Source organism: Beta vulgaris, chromosome 4 (genome assembly GCF_026745355.1).
Source record: "Beta vulgaris subsp. vulgaris cultivar EL10 chromosome 4, EL10.2, whole genome shotgun sequence".
Classification (NCBI taxonomy): domain Eukaryota; kingdom Viridiplantae; phylum Streptophyta; class Magnoliopsida; order Caryophyllales; family Amaranthaceae; genus Beta; species Beta vulgaris.
This window is the reverse complement of record NC_079205.1, coordinates 63,292,414-63,307,762: the sequence shown is the minus strand read 5'-3', so window position 1 is coordinate 63,307,762 and position 15,349 is coordinate 63,292,414. Positions and strand designations below refer to the sequence as shown.

The 15,349-nt window shown below is 34.7% G+C and overlaps 2 protein-coding genes across 2 annotated transcripts; both read right to left on the bottom strand.

Annotated features, from left to right (window-relative positions):
• Window positions 1–236: 236 nt before the first annotated feature.
• Window positions 237–9,006, bottom strand: LOC104890023 (NAD(H) kinase 1). Its single transcript, XM_010675380.4, is given in 12 exon segments — window positions 237–848; window positions 851–959; window positions 1,678–1,985; window positions 2,428–2,506; window positions 3,163–3,236; window positions 3,474–3,580; window positions 4,101–4,195; window positions 4,982–5,095; window positions 5,337–5,536; window positions 6,573–6,692; window positions 6,791–6,935; window positions 8,693–9,006. Coding segments are annotated over 12 exon segments (1,566 nt in total). The 5' UTR covers window positions 8,708–9,006; the 3' UTR covers window positions 237–648.
• Window positions 9,007–13,028: 4,022 nt separating this feature from the next.
• LOC109134670 (ribosomal protein S14, mitochondrial-like) lies at window positions 13,029–13,889 on the bottom strand. Its single transcript, XM_048641871.2, has 2 exons — window positions 13,605–13,889; window positions 13,029–13,505 (listed from the first exon to the last, which is right to left on the bottom strand). The coding sequence occupies exons 1-2, from the start codon at window positions 13,636–13,638 to the stop codon at window positions 13,210–13,212; spliced, it is 330 nt and encodes a 109-aa protein (XP_048497828.1). The 5' UTR covers window positions 13,639–13,889; the 3' UTR covers window positions 13,029–13,209.
• Between the last annotated feature and the right edge of the window lie 1,460 nt (window positions 13,890–15,349).

Here is a 15,349-nt window from a genome sequence, read left to right as displayed (position 1 = left end):
TAAGATCCACATAACTATTTTCTATCTCATACAAAATTATTACCCGTGGCCAAAGTTTAACCTAGCATTCTAGGGTTACAAGTGAATAAGTGATACCATGCAAATATTCCTTTACGATTTATAGCAAGTATTATACGTAATCATTAAAATTTTGTAGTAAAACCCTTCAATTTTGCCAACATTGCTTTGTGTTCTTTTCAAGGAATCTTATAACAATGAGTTGTTCAAGTTTAACCTTTCCAATCATTAAAATCTATGTTGATTTTGTATACAATGTTTTGTATGGTTGAATTGTCCAATAATACAATATACTCTAAAATTCCAAGCAACTCAGTGAGGTTAAACAATTCTTGTTAGGTTTTACATTTACAACAACAAATAAAACAATTATATAAGACAATAACATGTGTTACTTCATACTTGCACTTTGTGCAAATGGTATACATCATACATGTAAGGTAAAATACATCCTATGTTGGTCCATATTTCATCAACATCAATATTATAGATTACACAACTGCTCACCTACAATTTGTGGCATGAATACTATATATTCCACCCATTTATACGAAGGAATCTCTGATCTAGATATGTGACATGAAATCAGGCGTCTTTGGTAAACTAAAAACACTTTGTAGATGTGAAGTATCAAGTACCAAGATTAGGACCGTCAAACGACTGCGTCTTTCTTAGATTCCAATGCAGGCCTTCATGAATACTGCGCAAGAAATCACTGGTGGAATCAACTTGGCATGCAGTTGGCACAGGCCAAGGAGCCATGCTGCATATAAGTGCATCACCAGGAGCCAACTGTTTTCTATCTTTGCCATCAAATGACGCCCATGCAGGGTTCTGCTGTTGAATGGTACTTGCACTCTCAATGTTACGTGCTCTGGCAATATCAAAGGCCGAAAGGACAGAGAGTGGGGACAGATTGGTGTGAATAAAATTCCAGGAACCTGTTAAAAAATTAGTAAGAAAACTATGCATTCATCACAAGTATCGACAACTTCATTCAGCAAATTGAGTGTGAGCCTGTGATGGAAGAGTAAGAGAGTGAAGAAGACAGAGACAGAGAGAAAGTGGGAAGTGCGCTTCTCAGTACGAGAACAAAAACAACTAGTTTTGTAACATCAGCTCAAATGTATACCACTTACTGCACCCATTTGCCTTTTCTGGTCGTATTTCTTAGGGTAAAATTAGGTAAAACTAGGAGAACGTTGGAGAAAGAAATGTTGCGGTCAGTTACTAAGCCAACAAGCTAAAAGCAGATCTTACTTTAGAATGCTCCTCAAGCTCAAAGTATGAGTTCCTAATGGTGCTGATTCTCAAAAGTACCAACGGAATAAATTCCTTTCTGATCTAAATTAATTTTGACTACATTTCTATTTTAGGTCATCCCAGAAAAAGAGGCCACTCTCAAAATTGAGTAACTCAAATTTTGCACTTACCCTTAACTAAGAGTTCTGAAGAAAGACAAGATTAATGTGGAGATGTAAAAACTACAATAGTGAAAAATTAAGATATTTTAACTCAATTTCTAAAACAAAGACTCCAAATCAAATGTATTACTCGGATGATATATATAGGCTGCAGCCAGTAGGCATATCAGTATAATGAGCAAAACACATGCACACAGAAACAAGAGAGTGAAGAAGCTTTAGCTGTTGGACACACCTGTGGATGGACCATTGATCCTCCAGCTGCCAATGAGTATGCAGTGCTTCCAGAAGTGGTGGATAAAATTAAACCATCTCCTTGAACACATGTCACAAAGGTGTTGTCACAGTAGCATTCTAGATTTGTGAGATATGACGATATCCCTCGATCAATAGTGACTTCATTTAGAACGAGAATTGGCTCCTCCGTATCATATTCATGTTTTGCCGACTCCCTAATTACATGGCACTGCAACCTGTGTCGTAATGTGATACTGATGGGCCCCTGAAGCACCGAATCGAGTGATTCCTTATATTGCTCACTATCTAAGGGGAATTAAGGAACAACTCTGATAGTATCAAGGTAAAGTAAAAATATCACTTCAACATTCTAGCATGAAGCAGTTAGTATCACTATATTCATTGGGAATAACTTTGAGAGGAGAGGTTAAGGTAAACCTATTTTACTTGGACTCAAGTACTCGTATTGGACACGGGTACAAATGCCCAACTATGTTATTTTATAAAAACAGTTCATGATTTTAGCCCAAAGTGAAGTATTGAAGTGTCCATGCCCTTTTGGATTGTTGAGACACGGGTACTTGAGGTAAAGTGAAAAGTCTGAAATCTGAATAACATAGAGGTAAATTTGGCAAAAACACTTCAAAGCGTTGTTAGTTTCTTAAGATGACTTGGTTCAAACCCAAAAAATAATGCTCTTTAGACTCGTATCTAGAACTGAGAGCAACTTGGAAATCACAAAGGATACAAAATGGAGTCATGAAGCCCAGGGATCCCATAGAATATGGAACTACAGGAGGAACTGGTCCTTTGAACAACGAAGCAGCCTGCATCAAGAAGCAGGCATTAGTCTCAGGAGGCACAAAAACAGTAACATAAAACGATAATTAGCTGCTACTCTGCTAGCACCAATCTCATCTCCTCAAAGATATATTTGCTGCATACTGAGAATGAAACTTCTTAAGCAATATGGAATGCCCAAAAACTTGAGTGGATCCTGTCAAAGGCCAGGTTAAAATGTTTACAATCTTAACATAACTAAGCCAAAACTAAGGACGCTAATTTAAAATGGCAGTTTCCAATTTTCCCCTCAAAAAAATAGAAATTCTAAAATGGCAGTGAAGATCATTTCTCAAAAATGGATAGTACTACAAAATGAATAATTGATATATTAAACTGGTCAAAGTCATTAAAACTCTTTGATGCAAACGTTTCATTAGTTGGTAGTCATGAATTCAACTAACAAATTTTACATGGTTAGATAATAATAGTTAAAAATTTCAAGACAGAAATATATTGACTTTAAAGTTTAGACAACTGTGGCAGGTATGAACAAGGGAACAAATGTAAAGCATCCAAAGTCTGTTAAGTGACAACTTACTGTATAAGTTTATCCATCAGGAATTTTCCTCATGTATCTAACATCCACTTGTCCTTTATAATCTAATTCTAAAATGAATACGAAAAGGAACAATAAACATACCCAAAGTACAGTTCCATCTCCACCAAGAGTCACGACCAGATCAACTTTTGTATGTAAGAGCAAGACCTCCTCGTCTGTCAATGAGCAAAATATGAGAGAGAGCAGAAGAAAGTAAAATATGGACAATTTGGGGTAAACTGCGTTCATATAACCAACACAGGCCAAACGAATAACGTGGCTGCTACAAGTTCCTTTAAAAGTTTCTTATAAAGTACATAGAAGTAACAAGTGCTGTTGGGTATGGTATTACTATTATCGCCTTGCGAGCTTCAAAAGCTACTGAAAGTAAAACCTTGATGTTTGAATCTTACCATCCTTCCATGTCTGAACAAAGTTGAAGGAAGATGATTCGTCTAAGAGTTCAGATCGAACTCGTGGTTCCACATATATGTCTAACTTCTTCTGCTCTTTCAACCATCTGCAAGTTATTGTACACACCTGATGTTACTTGAACCTAGAGTAGCTATTCAGATTAAAGGCATCGCCAAGTTGATCGAAGGCTTCAGATTGGATGCAGGCATTAATTAAAAAAAAGACTACTTCAAGGTATAAATAAATTAGTGGCACTTTATAAGTTAGAACTAGTATTTGGGCCCGGGCGTTGCCCCGGGTTAATATTGTTTTCCGAATTTGATATCATTTTTTTCCATTCCATTAAAATATATTTTAAAAAAACTCAACATTTAAAAGGTACATATATAATAATGTGGACACTTAAAACATGATTAAAAGTTGGTTGAGATGGTAATTATGTCATGTATACTATCAAGAGGTCATGGGTTCAAATCCTGTTGCAAGCTAATTTTACTTTTGTTAATTAACATGACTTGTGCACACATTGGACAATTCTAGTGTAGTGACAGAGGTGCCACGTGGCGTGTATACATTGTCATGCACGCCTTTTAATATATTTGTGTATAGTTGTATAGATTGTGTACCTGACAAGTTCAGAGCATAGAAGACGAACAGAAGTCGAATTTGGCTTGGACAAAACAAGAACAGTCTTGGGATCAGTCTCCCACTTGAGAAATATCTGTAAGCATGGAACAACACATCATTCGATTGAGATTTGAGACACAAAGAGGGGTAAAAAATAGAGGAACAGAATCCCAAAACTAAGTTTTGTAGCTACTAGATAATCTAATACCGAGTATTTGGCATGGAACAACTGATTATTCAAGCATACAAGAAAAGAGAATTCCAAAAATAGTCCCCACAGACCAAAGCTATCAGAGACATGATTGCATGGAATTTTACCATTCAAAGTTAAGTGCACACATACAACAAAGTAGAAAATTGTAGAAGCACAAATACAGCAAGTCCAGTGAAGTCTATAACTAAAACCACGACTTACAGAAAAGAATGCTAAGGCTCAGTCAATCCAAAGTCCAGGAATTGTAATCAATCTTAATCAAGTATTAGTAAGAATTAACTCTCTAGTCTGTGATTATCTAGCAAAGATAATATTATATTGACACATTGTTCAGATAGGAGGAAATGGAGGGAAAGGGAAGAAAGGGAAAGGGAAAGGGAGGGAAACAAGTTCCCTTATTTGGATAAGGGATTGGGGGAAGGAAAGGGAGGGAGAGGGAAGCATTCATTTTCCCTCCCTCTTTAATAAACATCGTCCCTCCTATATTAGAAAGATTTGGAAGGAAAATGGAGCTCCATTGCCCCCTCCCTTCCTCCTCTAACCCTCACCTTCCTTTCCCTCCTATATTGCTATCCATACAATGTGTAAAAGTTTGTAAACAACATAATACAGCCAAGATGAATGTGATCCATTATTACAATTATCATGCATAGTCAATATGTATACCTGCTTGCTACTGCGCTCAGTAGTTGTTATGTTTCCTCTGTCAAAAGAGACTACATCATGCTTATATTGATTTCCATTTGCACCTTCACTATTCCATGAGAGTTTGAATGACGCCTGCATCAGGAAAACGAAAAAATATATTAAAAAAAGAATTCTGGAGAGGTTACCACCGGCATAGCCATTTAAATGTGAGTCTTGATAAGGAAAGAAATCTAATACTGATAGTCAACCACTTTTAGACGGATATGACAGTTTATTAAGTGAAATACTGGTCTTTCTAAATAAGATCAATTCTATTAAACTAGAAACGGCCAGCCAGATCACAACTCAAAGATGGAGTCAGCTGAAAAACTACCTTCTTCACTATCTTTTTGTTCACAGACTCAGAATCTGATGTTGGTTCCCCATCCCGGAGAACTTCATGATTGCAGATTCCATTTGCCCCGCAGCAATGACCATTTTTCCCGTTTGCTGGGACACACGCATCAGGTTGGTCAGCCAAGTCTGCTGTTCTCTTGTTCGGAAGGTCACAAGAATCGTTCCCAGATGATAGCACTGCCATGAAATCAGCAACTTGTCACAACACTTTCTTTACACATCACATGATTGGAGACTAATCACTAGCAGTAATGTTGAGAATCTCTGTAAGGAAAACTAAAGAAAAAGAAAATGCAACTGAACATATCCTATTCCGAGTAGAAATTTTTTATCATACCCACAGAAATCCTCATCTTAGACCTACCAGGCACCAGCATACCTAATGTAATGGTCACAAGCTTGAATGAAGGTCCATCGAGTCCTTCAACCTAGTCGTTCTACAAACTTTGAGTTTTCTAGACCTATGTTATTCCTAGCATCTTTATAATATAGAAGTATATTATATACTATATACAGAGAAGTGCAAAGCTTATTCAAGGAGTGAAACTATATGTAATGAATTAATGGACTGGATAAAAAACAATGACCAGGATAAATTAAGAAGCGGTTGCACTTGAAATGACAGGCTGAGAGAGCTTTATATAAGATGATTTTCAGATTTCTTATCAGTTAAGGTATTACTCATAAAATCGGTCTGAGTAAGGGTAGGAATATTAAGGAAGTCTCTGTTATCTGGACTCTAGAGATCACACAGTATATATGTCATATTTATCCGTTTCAGTTTTCCAATCAGTCGCAACCCTCTTTAAAGTCATCATAAGTAACTGAACTGGATAGCTATTATTACGAACAATTCTTAGCTGGACCTGTCTTTCATAACTCAGCTAATATATACAATTGCATATAAAATATCTACTTATGCTCACAGTTGTTCCTAATGCTAGAAAGATCCCTCATGCACATGCTCTGTATAGCTTCCTTCACTGGGAAACAATTCTATGTTTACTTCATTTGGAAAAAAAGAAAAAAGGAGAGACAAACATCTTCTCTTATCTTTAACTTCAGATCTAGAGCTTGCCCAGAAGAAAGAGGTTGGTGGATTACTTGTCTCAAAAATTCATTCCATGTATAGCGAAATTCCACACAACCGCAACAGGGACAAAAATAAGAAGTAAACAATCAAATCGAAAATGTGGTCTGTGTATATAGAAACCTTTGCGTTCCAGTTGCAGGTTCCTTGACTTCTCCAGCTCAAATTTTCGTTTCCATTCAGTTGCCTCGGCTTGAGCTGAAGCCTTTCCTTCTGCAGCACGCCTCAGTGCCTTTGCAACAGCTAAAGCAGCAGATAATAATATAATCATTTATAAGTTATAATAATGGTAAAATAGGATTATTTCCATTCAAAGGAGTACCAGGATTGATAAATCTTACTTCTCATAGCTTCAGAAAACTCTACAAGATGATCATCTCCTTGAAGAGGTTGCTGACTAATCTCTTGTACTGCCTTTTCCGAAAATAGGGAAAGTGAATCTGAAGTTCCATTTTCATGAGGTGAACAGGAAACATTTCCATTTTCTACATGTAGAAACCCATGAAGGATTAGTGAGAGCACTTGAGTAATTTAGATCAGGTATTATTTTACTGTCCACAAAGTTCAAAGATGACTCCCAAAGTATTGAGGATAAAAGAATATACTTTCCAAGGCAAGCCATTCAACAAAAGAAAAAGAAATGCTCCAAAAAGAACAGAGCAGAACAAGTACAACAAGCAAGAAGCTCGCAGAGCGGATCAGTGGAAAGCTACAAATACGAGGCTTAATGCACCAGGATTTCGTCTTGGAACTCAGGACATGGATAAAGACAAGAACTTGATAATGAATACGTGCACTTTGAAAATTTAACGTCCTCAGAGAAGCTTTATTTACTCATGGGGGATCGATTAGCATTACCTCTTCTTATTTAAAGGAGGATCCTCCTAAACACTAACCCTACAAGGTCAGACCCATCCACTCACCAGAAGTCAGAAGATCATCCTTGAACTCCTAAAGAGCTAGTAGATATCATCAAGGTTTGGAACTTGGTCTTGATGATGAAAAAATCATACATTTACTAACTTAACCAACTGAATTGCACCAAGATCTAGGATTAAGTTTTTGATGAAAATGCTAATTCGTTTTCTTGCCAACTATAAACCTGCATCAAGAAAATCCTGGTGCTTTTACGTCATGCAGCATGTTGTGAGGACAACATGAAAATGAGAGAACACTATATACCAACCCAACCACTAAGGATCAAAATGCAAAGAATCCCCAAAATCAGAAAGTAGACCACAACCTGCTTAAAGTTCTACTAAAGAAGCTGTGTCGATATGATATGACCCAACATAACAGAAACAACAAGAACCATCCATTGCAACAAGGCTCCTGCATGATTTCTAACTGAATAGAGGCTATAACAAAGAACCTTGACACCCCCTACCCCCATGAAGCCTAAAAATCAAGTCAAAGTAAAAGTTGAGCAAAGCAATATCACCGGCCAATCCAAATCACTTTGCAATCAACACAGATAGAGCATCAGGCCAGTAACAAGATTCCTCGAACTTATTATTAATAGTTTTCTCACTCCTGGAATTGAAATCCCATGAGGCCATGAGAAAGCACAATCTTCCTTCAAGGGCAAGTGTGAAATGTTATCTTTCAACAGCTAAAACCCTTTGTTCAGGCACTAACTCTACTCCCTTCATCCCACAAAAGGGCAACACTTCCAAAATGATCAACTACAAGGAGGCACACATTTGTTACTCACAAACACCCTATAACCTCAAATTCCCAATACAATCTAACCCCATATTCAGAACATTGAACTGTAATTTGGAACACTTATTTTTACATCATTTTGTGATCGAAGTCGAACCGATTTCCTCCAAGGAGAGCATTAACACAACATTCAAGCTAAGCATACATTTCATTTTCAACATAAACCAACTCACAAGTCACAAGAAATTTAACCAGCCAAAACCCCAAAACCATCCACCTCAACTCCTCCTTTCTACATAATAATTCTATTTAAAAAACCCAATTATAACATAAAGTTATTTCCTTCAAATTCAATCAAACTCTACAGATTCAGATAACCCAAAAACAAAACATTCTTCACCAACACAAATCAACTAAAAAAATCACAAATTTAGCTTAAAAGACAAGAATTTGAACCTTAATTCACAATTCTAACAACAAATTACACCCAAAATAATGAAAAACCCTAAATCTGAATCAAAATTTATAACAAAAATCCAACAAAAAAAACACACACACAAAAAAAGAATTGAATTCACCTGACGAGGAGACATGTTTGATGAAATAAACCCCAAAAATTCCAATCTCAATTAATGATTAAGAGAGAAAAATGAAGAGGGTTAGTTGAGTTTTTAGCTTCTCTCTCTAAAAACACAAATCAACTGCCACTTTCTCTCTCTATGATCATCAGCAAGACAGAGATTTTATAAGTGAGTAAAGAAAGCTACAACATTTTGGGAGGTGAATGTGAATGTAAAGGTGGGTGTTATTTAGTTTTTGAGGAGAGAGAAAATTAAAAAAATGGATTGTGGGACCCACTTGTGATGCGTGGAGATTTTTGAAGGAGTTTGATTTGATCAACTTCAAGAAAAAAAAAAAAAAAAAACTTCTGAAAAAAAAAATTCTGAAAAAAAAAATTACTTTATAAAAGTGACAATTGGAAGAGTAGATGATGAGATCATGATCAATGTGAGATTTTTTTCAAGTTGTCTGGTCAAAGGCAAACAGTCAACTCTAAACATAGTCGACAAGTTTTGTAACTTAATTAAGTGGCATGTTTCATAAGTTCTTAGTCATATTAGATGTATTTTCAACATAAAACTGTAAAATTTTAATGTTCGGAATTGAATAATACTTGAAAGTATACGTTTTTAACGTAAATTAATTTTAATGTTCGGAATTGAATATAGTTGAAACTTGAAAGTATACGTTTTTAACATAAATTAATTTTAATGTTCGGAATTGAATATAGTTGAAAGTATATGTTTTAAATACAAATTATTTTATACCTACTTTGCTTAGATTAATTGTTACGTTGGTCAAATTTTGTTACTGTTTTTTTTTTTTTTTTGAGGGGAAATTTTGTTACTGTTAATTTGTTATGTTTTAGTGGTTGCGTCGAATAAACGACACAACTTTATTCAAATATTGTTATGATGATTAAAATATTTGTGTAATCTTTTACTTAAGAGTTAATTTTTTTAAAAAACGCATATATTAAAGTTGTCTACAGATACTTTGAACTTGCAATATACTACCTTTATCTTATATTATAATATGGAATATTTATATTTTATATTTTTTTAATATTTAAGATAACTTACAAATTATATTGATAAACTTTGGAATAATTCGGCAAAAGTAGACTGTAAAAAGGTCGGTAGGAATCTTTTGTTTTGCAGATCATATGTGATGTTGTTAGTTGTCGACACAAATGTACACATGTTCATTATAGGTAATTAGATGGTGATTGACTTTTAATTTCATGTGATCTACAGGTAGTGTAGTGTGACCGTCGATAATGAACAAGCTCGGAGACTGGATAATTTTAATAATTAAACTAGTGATAAACCACGCCCCATTTCCTATTTCTTTATAGGGAAAAGCTAAAATGCAGCATTAAGAGTTGCATATAATAAGCTAAAAATGAAAAAAAAAAAAAAAGCATTAACTGATCATTTATTAAATAAATTAATACAAACTTTTATCATAAATTGACAACTAATTTCCATTTTAAGCAATATATTTATATCTTATATACAACCCTTATAAAGCTGTATATAGCATAATCCTTCTTTATATTACGAACTTAATTCCAAGTACTTTTGAGCTGAGATTTTGGGATCTTGCAACTTGCAAATACATTGGACTAGAGATCCTGATACATGCACACATAGAATGAATCTTCTTGTTCCTTTCCCTTTTTGTCCTTTTCATTCTATATAAAAAGAAAGAAAAAAAAAACTTTTTTCTTTCAAAGGAAAAAGAATAAAGCTTTTTTTTTTGAGGAGAAAGAATAAAGCTTTTTAAAGATGTATGAAAAGAATTGATAGATTACATCCGCGTATGAAGATTGATAAAAAAGGGGGTGAGTTGGTAGCAATAATAGCATGCAGATATAAATGTTACTTGTACTAATTAAGTAATTAGTAGGTTAATGATTTTTCCACAAAATCTTATCCTACCACCCTAATATAAGTTGATATCTTGATGATTAGTGGGTTATGTTTTTATTAATTTTTTGACATCAGAAAATTATGCAAATTTAAGTACTAGAGAAAAAAAATAGTTGGTGTAGTCTAGATAGCTTTGCTAGGTCATGGGTTGTTTGAATACGGGTGTGCGAGACCTTCATTATATAACAAGATGATGATGTACGCGCAAGCGTAGCGATGTCATGGATGATTCATTTGACGAGGATATCACTGGGTTATGTTAAATACAACATGATGTTAGTTATTTACATATCTTCTATTTTACGTGTTTAGTATTAAATGTTTTTTTTTTACAATCACAAGTTTTGGTTATACAGTTTAGTAAATTTGTCAATCAAAGTTAGAAGGTATTTATAATACAAAGAAGGGGAGAGGGGATTCGAACCTGTGACCTATCGTTCACAGCACCTCAGTCTTAATTACTAGGCCAAGACATCCTTGGTTAGTAGAAAACACTAATTTGATATCAAATAATAGTGTGTAAAAACCAAAATTAGTATTGGTCGTGTTGGAAGAGAGCTAGCATGATCTGAGTTTGGCAAATCGAAACAATTAAAATGTCATAACTTCCAACATAAAAAAATTGAGTTGCATTATTTGATTTCCTTAATAAAATAAAGCATATGAGCAAGTCTTGTGCCACACGATATGTACCAAACTATTATAATCAAACCACTTAACACTTGATTTTTTCGATTTTATTTTGTAACTGTTTGATATAATATCTTTTGGAATAAATTTAACTTATAAGTTTTTTGTATAATATGTAACTATTTAGCTTATTACTTTTTCGTCTCATAGTATAGTGCCTAATTTCATTTTTGCACGGATATTCAGGTCAATAGAATCTAAATAAAAGGTAAGTAATGTTTATGTAGGAAATAAATTTCCAAAGATGTGATAGTATTATAGTAAAACGTAAAATTTTGAATAAATCATATGGCACTACATAAAAGATTCCATAAAAATTTATATCCTACCTAACTAATTAGATATATGCATGATCTTCTGCAACATAATAAGCACAAAATCTTCTGCAACATTCTTATGTGTTGTGTGAACATAGTATCCTCTTTCAACATAAAATTCCAAATGATGTTTATGCAACGCATATGAATTTTTATTATGGGAGACAATGCTAAAGAAGATGTCCTATATCATATATACCTAGTAAAGTTCAACCTAGTGATAAAAATTTGACCTCATAACTTCAAGATTATGGGATCGAATTCTAGTATGTAGTATTCCCACTGGTTACTAGAGACTCTTTGAAAATGAGGTTTCTCTTATTACCCCTTCCTTCTAATAAATCTGACCTGCAAACTTAACTGATTGATTTGTGCGAAATATCAGTTCAGTAGAGTCGTTCTTCTTACCTACCTTTAAAAACTATATCATGTCATAAAATTCTTTTGCTTCTTCTCCATTCTACCAAGTTACGGATATACTCCCTCCGTCTTTTATTAGTTTACCCCTTTTGACTTTTGACACTATTCACATACATGCCTTTGACTATCTTTCGTAATTTGTATTTAAAGAAAGATATAGTCATGTGAGATCTTGTTGGATTCGTCTCAATGTGTATTATCCAAATATCAACTTTTTGTAATTTTTGCTTATCGAAAATTAGAGATATTAAGGTTCAAATTAATATCTCGGCAAATGTGCCTCAAAGAAAGGAGTAAACTAATAAAAGACGGAGGGAGTACATTTATTCTAGAAGGTCAATTATAGTTTTTCATTCATATATATATTTTATTATTGTCTTAAGTAGCACAAAGTCATACTGTTAAAGTAAAACAATCCATTTTAGAAAACACGACAATTTATAATTTATATTTCGACACTTTCTTTTGTTTTTCCAAATAAAACAAAGCATTATTTTTTACAAATTCAACGCAGCTTTTGTTTTCCCCCACCAAACTCCAATCATTGACCAAAGAAATTATTTTGACTTTTGACAACTTCAATAATTCAACACTAGCCACTTTTTCATAATTGATAATTATACGTGAAATTTTCCAATTTAAACCTAAAAAAAATGCAAAGTGGTCGGTGACCTAGCATATTACTTCCTAAAAAAAGATTTTCTTTTTTGTTGCAGTAGAAAAACATATAATGCTAACATTCGCAAGATCGAGCAAATTATGGAGTACCCGGTGGAAGCGAAATGGAGTAAGTTACGTCTATGATTAATCGAACAACTTTATTCATCACTTAGAATGCAACTATCAAACTACTTGAGATAAATAAAGCCGTAGGGTATTCAGTCTAGTGACCATTAAGTCGAACTTATTTGAATTTATTACATGTGATTCGATATATTTAGTCGAAAAACTACCTTATGTTTATACCTCATTAGCCTGGAGAATAATCCATATACCATAACAAGTTCTTCATTTAAGTAAAATCAGGTTATGAAAATTGTTTCCAAAATATTCAGCTGGTAAAGGTTCATAATTGAGCAGATTAGAGCATAAAGCTAAGTTATCACAAATTCACAATGAAGGTGAACAAAAAAAGACAAAGATCCCAGTCCTATTATAACAGAAGAAAATTGGTTACCAGGATGCCAACTCTCGGAACACTATACGGGACATCCGGAATTTCTCATATACAGCACGAGGACGCCCTGTGAAGATACAGCAGTTCCTCAGTCGATTGAAGACGCTGTTTATTGGAAGCTTGGACAGCTTGTACCGGTGTTTCTCTTTCGTGTTACTAGGAAGTTCCGGATCTTTGCACAATGCTTTGTAGAGCTTTCGCCTTAACTCATATTTGGCTGCAAGTAACCTGCGCTTGTAGTCTAGAATGTTCCGCTTGTCTCCAACATAAGCACCTACTCCAGTAGAAAAACCTACCAAGAAAATGGAGAATGAAAATTATTACTCAGAAAGTATAGAGAGGGGAACTATGAAATATGAAACCCCTTAGATTAGCATCTTCATAGTCATACAATCAACTAAACACGCCAAAAAGACACCCTGCATAAGGACGATTCATATTCTTAAGCAACTCGATACTACTCCCTCCGTCCCATAATATAGTGCTTGTTTCTTTTTTACACGGTCTCCAAGACGTAACTTTGACCTTTAATATCTTCAATTCTGTATCAATAAAAAATATAAAAAGTTGATATTATGAAACTACACATTGAGACGAATCTAACCAGATTGGATAAATATGTTTTTTTATATATACAAATAAGAATATTCGGTCAAAGATGTTAAAGTTTGACCCACCAAAAATGAAGTAGGCACTAATAGTATGTGTAAGTACTGTAATATTCGGTCATTGAGTTCTACCTCTTTGCTGCAATGATCACAAGATTAGTATGTGTAAGTACTGTAAGATCAGCTTCGTATAGTGATTGATTGACAACAAGGAGTATCATTTTCTGTTTGTAATATTCTTTTGGCTTCTCTCATATGTGTATACATTTCGAAACTACCTATCTATTACTCCCTCCGTCCCATAATATAGTGCCTAGGGGTGATAATGAGCCTGACAAGCTCGCGAGCAGCTCGGGCTCGGCTCGGTCAAAGCTCGGTCAAAGCTCGGCTCGAGCTCGGGCTCGGCTCGAGACTTAAACGAGCCGAGCCGAGCTAGGCAAAGCTCGGCTCGTAAAGCTCGTGAGCAGCTCGTTTATTATTTTATATTAAAAAAAATATTCTTATTAAAAAATATTTTATATTAAAAAAATTTAATACTAATTTATATTTTAATTTAGATTACAAATTATATATTTTAATTTGTGATCCAACTTCACCTCTACTCCACTAGGCACTAAAGTCCCACATTGGTTAAGAAAACAAGGATCAACCTTTTTCTTTTAAATAACTACTATTATTCCTTACTTCAACTTAAAGTTTAATTTTGTATCTCCTTGGTTGGGAAAAAAAACTATACTTTATTTTCTTCATAGAGGGAATGAAGTATAATTTTAAATAGTTGATTATTTAATCCTTAAAATATTTGATAATTTTTCTTTAGCAAAACATGGAGTCCCACATTGAAATTTTAACAATGTAGGAGGGATTCCAAGTTATAAAAGCATATGTAAACAAAACAAGGGTATAATGAGTTTTTTTCTTAACAAAACATGGAGTCCCACATTGAAATTTTAGCAATGCTAAGAGGGATTCCAAGTTATATAATGCATATGTAGAATGAGTTTGTTTATCTTAAACAAACATAAAGTTCCACATTGAAATGGGGATAGTGAGTTTGTTTTTCTTTAACAAACCATGAAGTCCCACATTGAAATCTTAGCAATGCTAAGAGGGAAATCAAGTTATAAAAGCATATGATGGGTGAGTGAACAAGCTCACCTACTTCGAGCCAAGCCGAGCTCATTAGTCGAGCCTAACGAGCTCGGAGCCGAGCCTAAAGAGCTCGCGAGCGAGCCTAAACGAGCTCGCAGAGCCGAGCCTAAACGAGCTCGCGAGCCGAGCTCGAGCCCCAAATTTCCATCACGAGCGAGCTCGAGCTCGGCTCTCCAAGCTCGGCGAGCTCACGAGCCGAGCCGAGCCTGGGAAATTATAAACGAGCTCGAGCCGAGCCCAGTGCTATTCGGGCTCGGCTCGCTCGATAAGCACCCCTACCCTTACCCCTTCTTCATCAATTAGGGGGCTGCCATGAATGTTTCCATCCATGGTAAGCCCCTTTTTCCCTTTTATTTTCAGTTTTTAGTTCATTTTC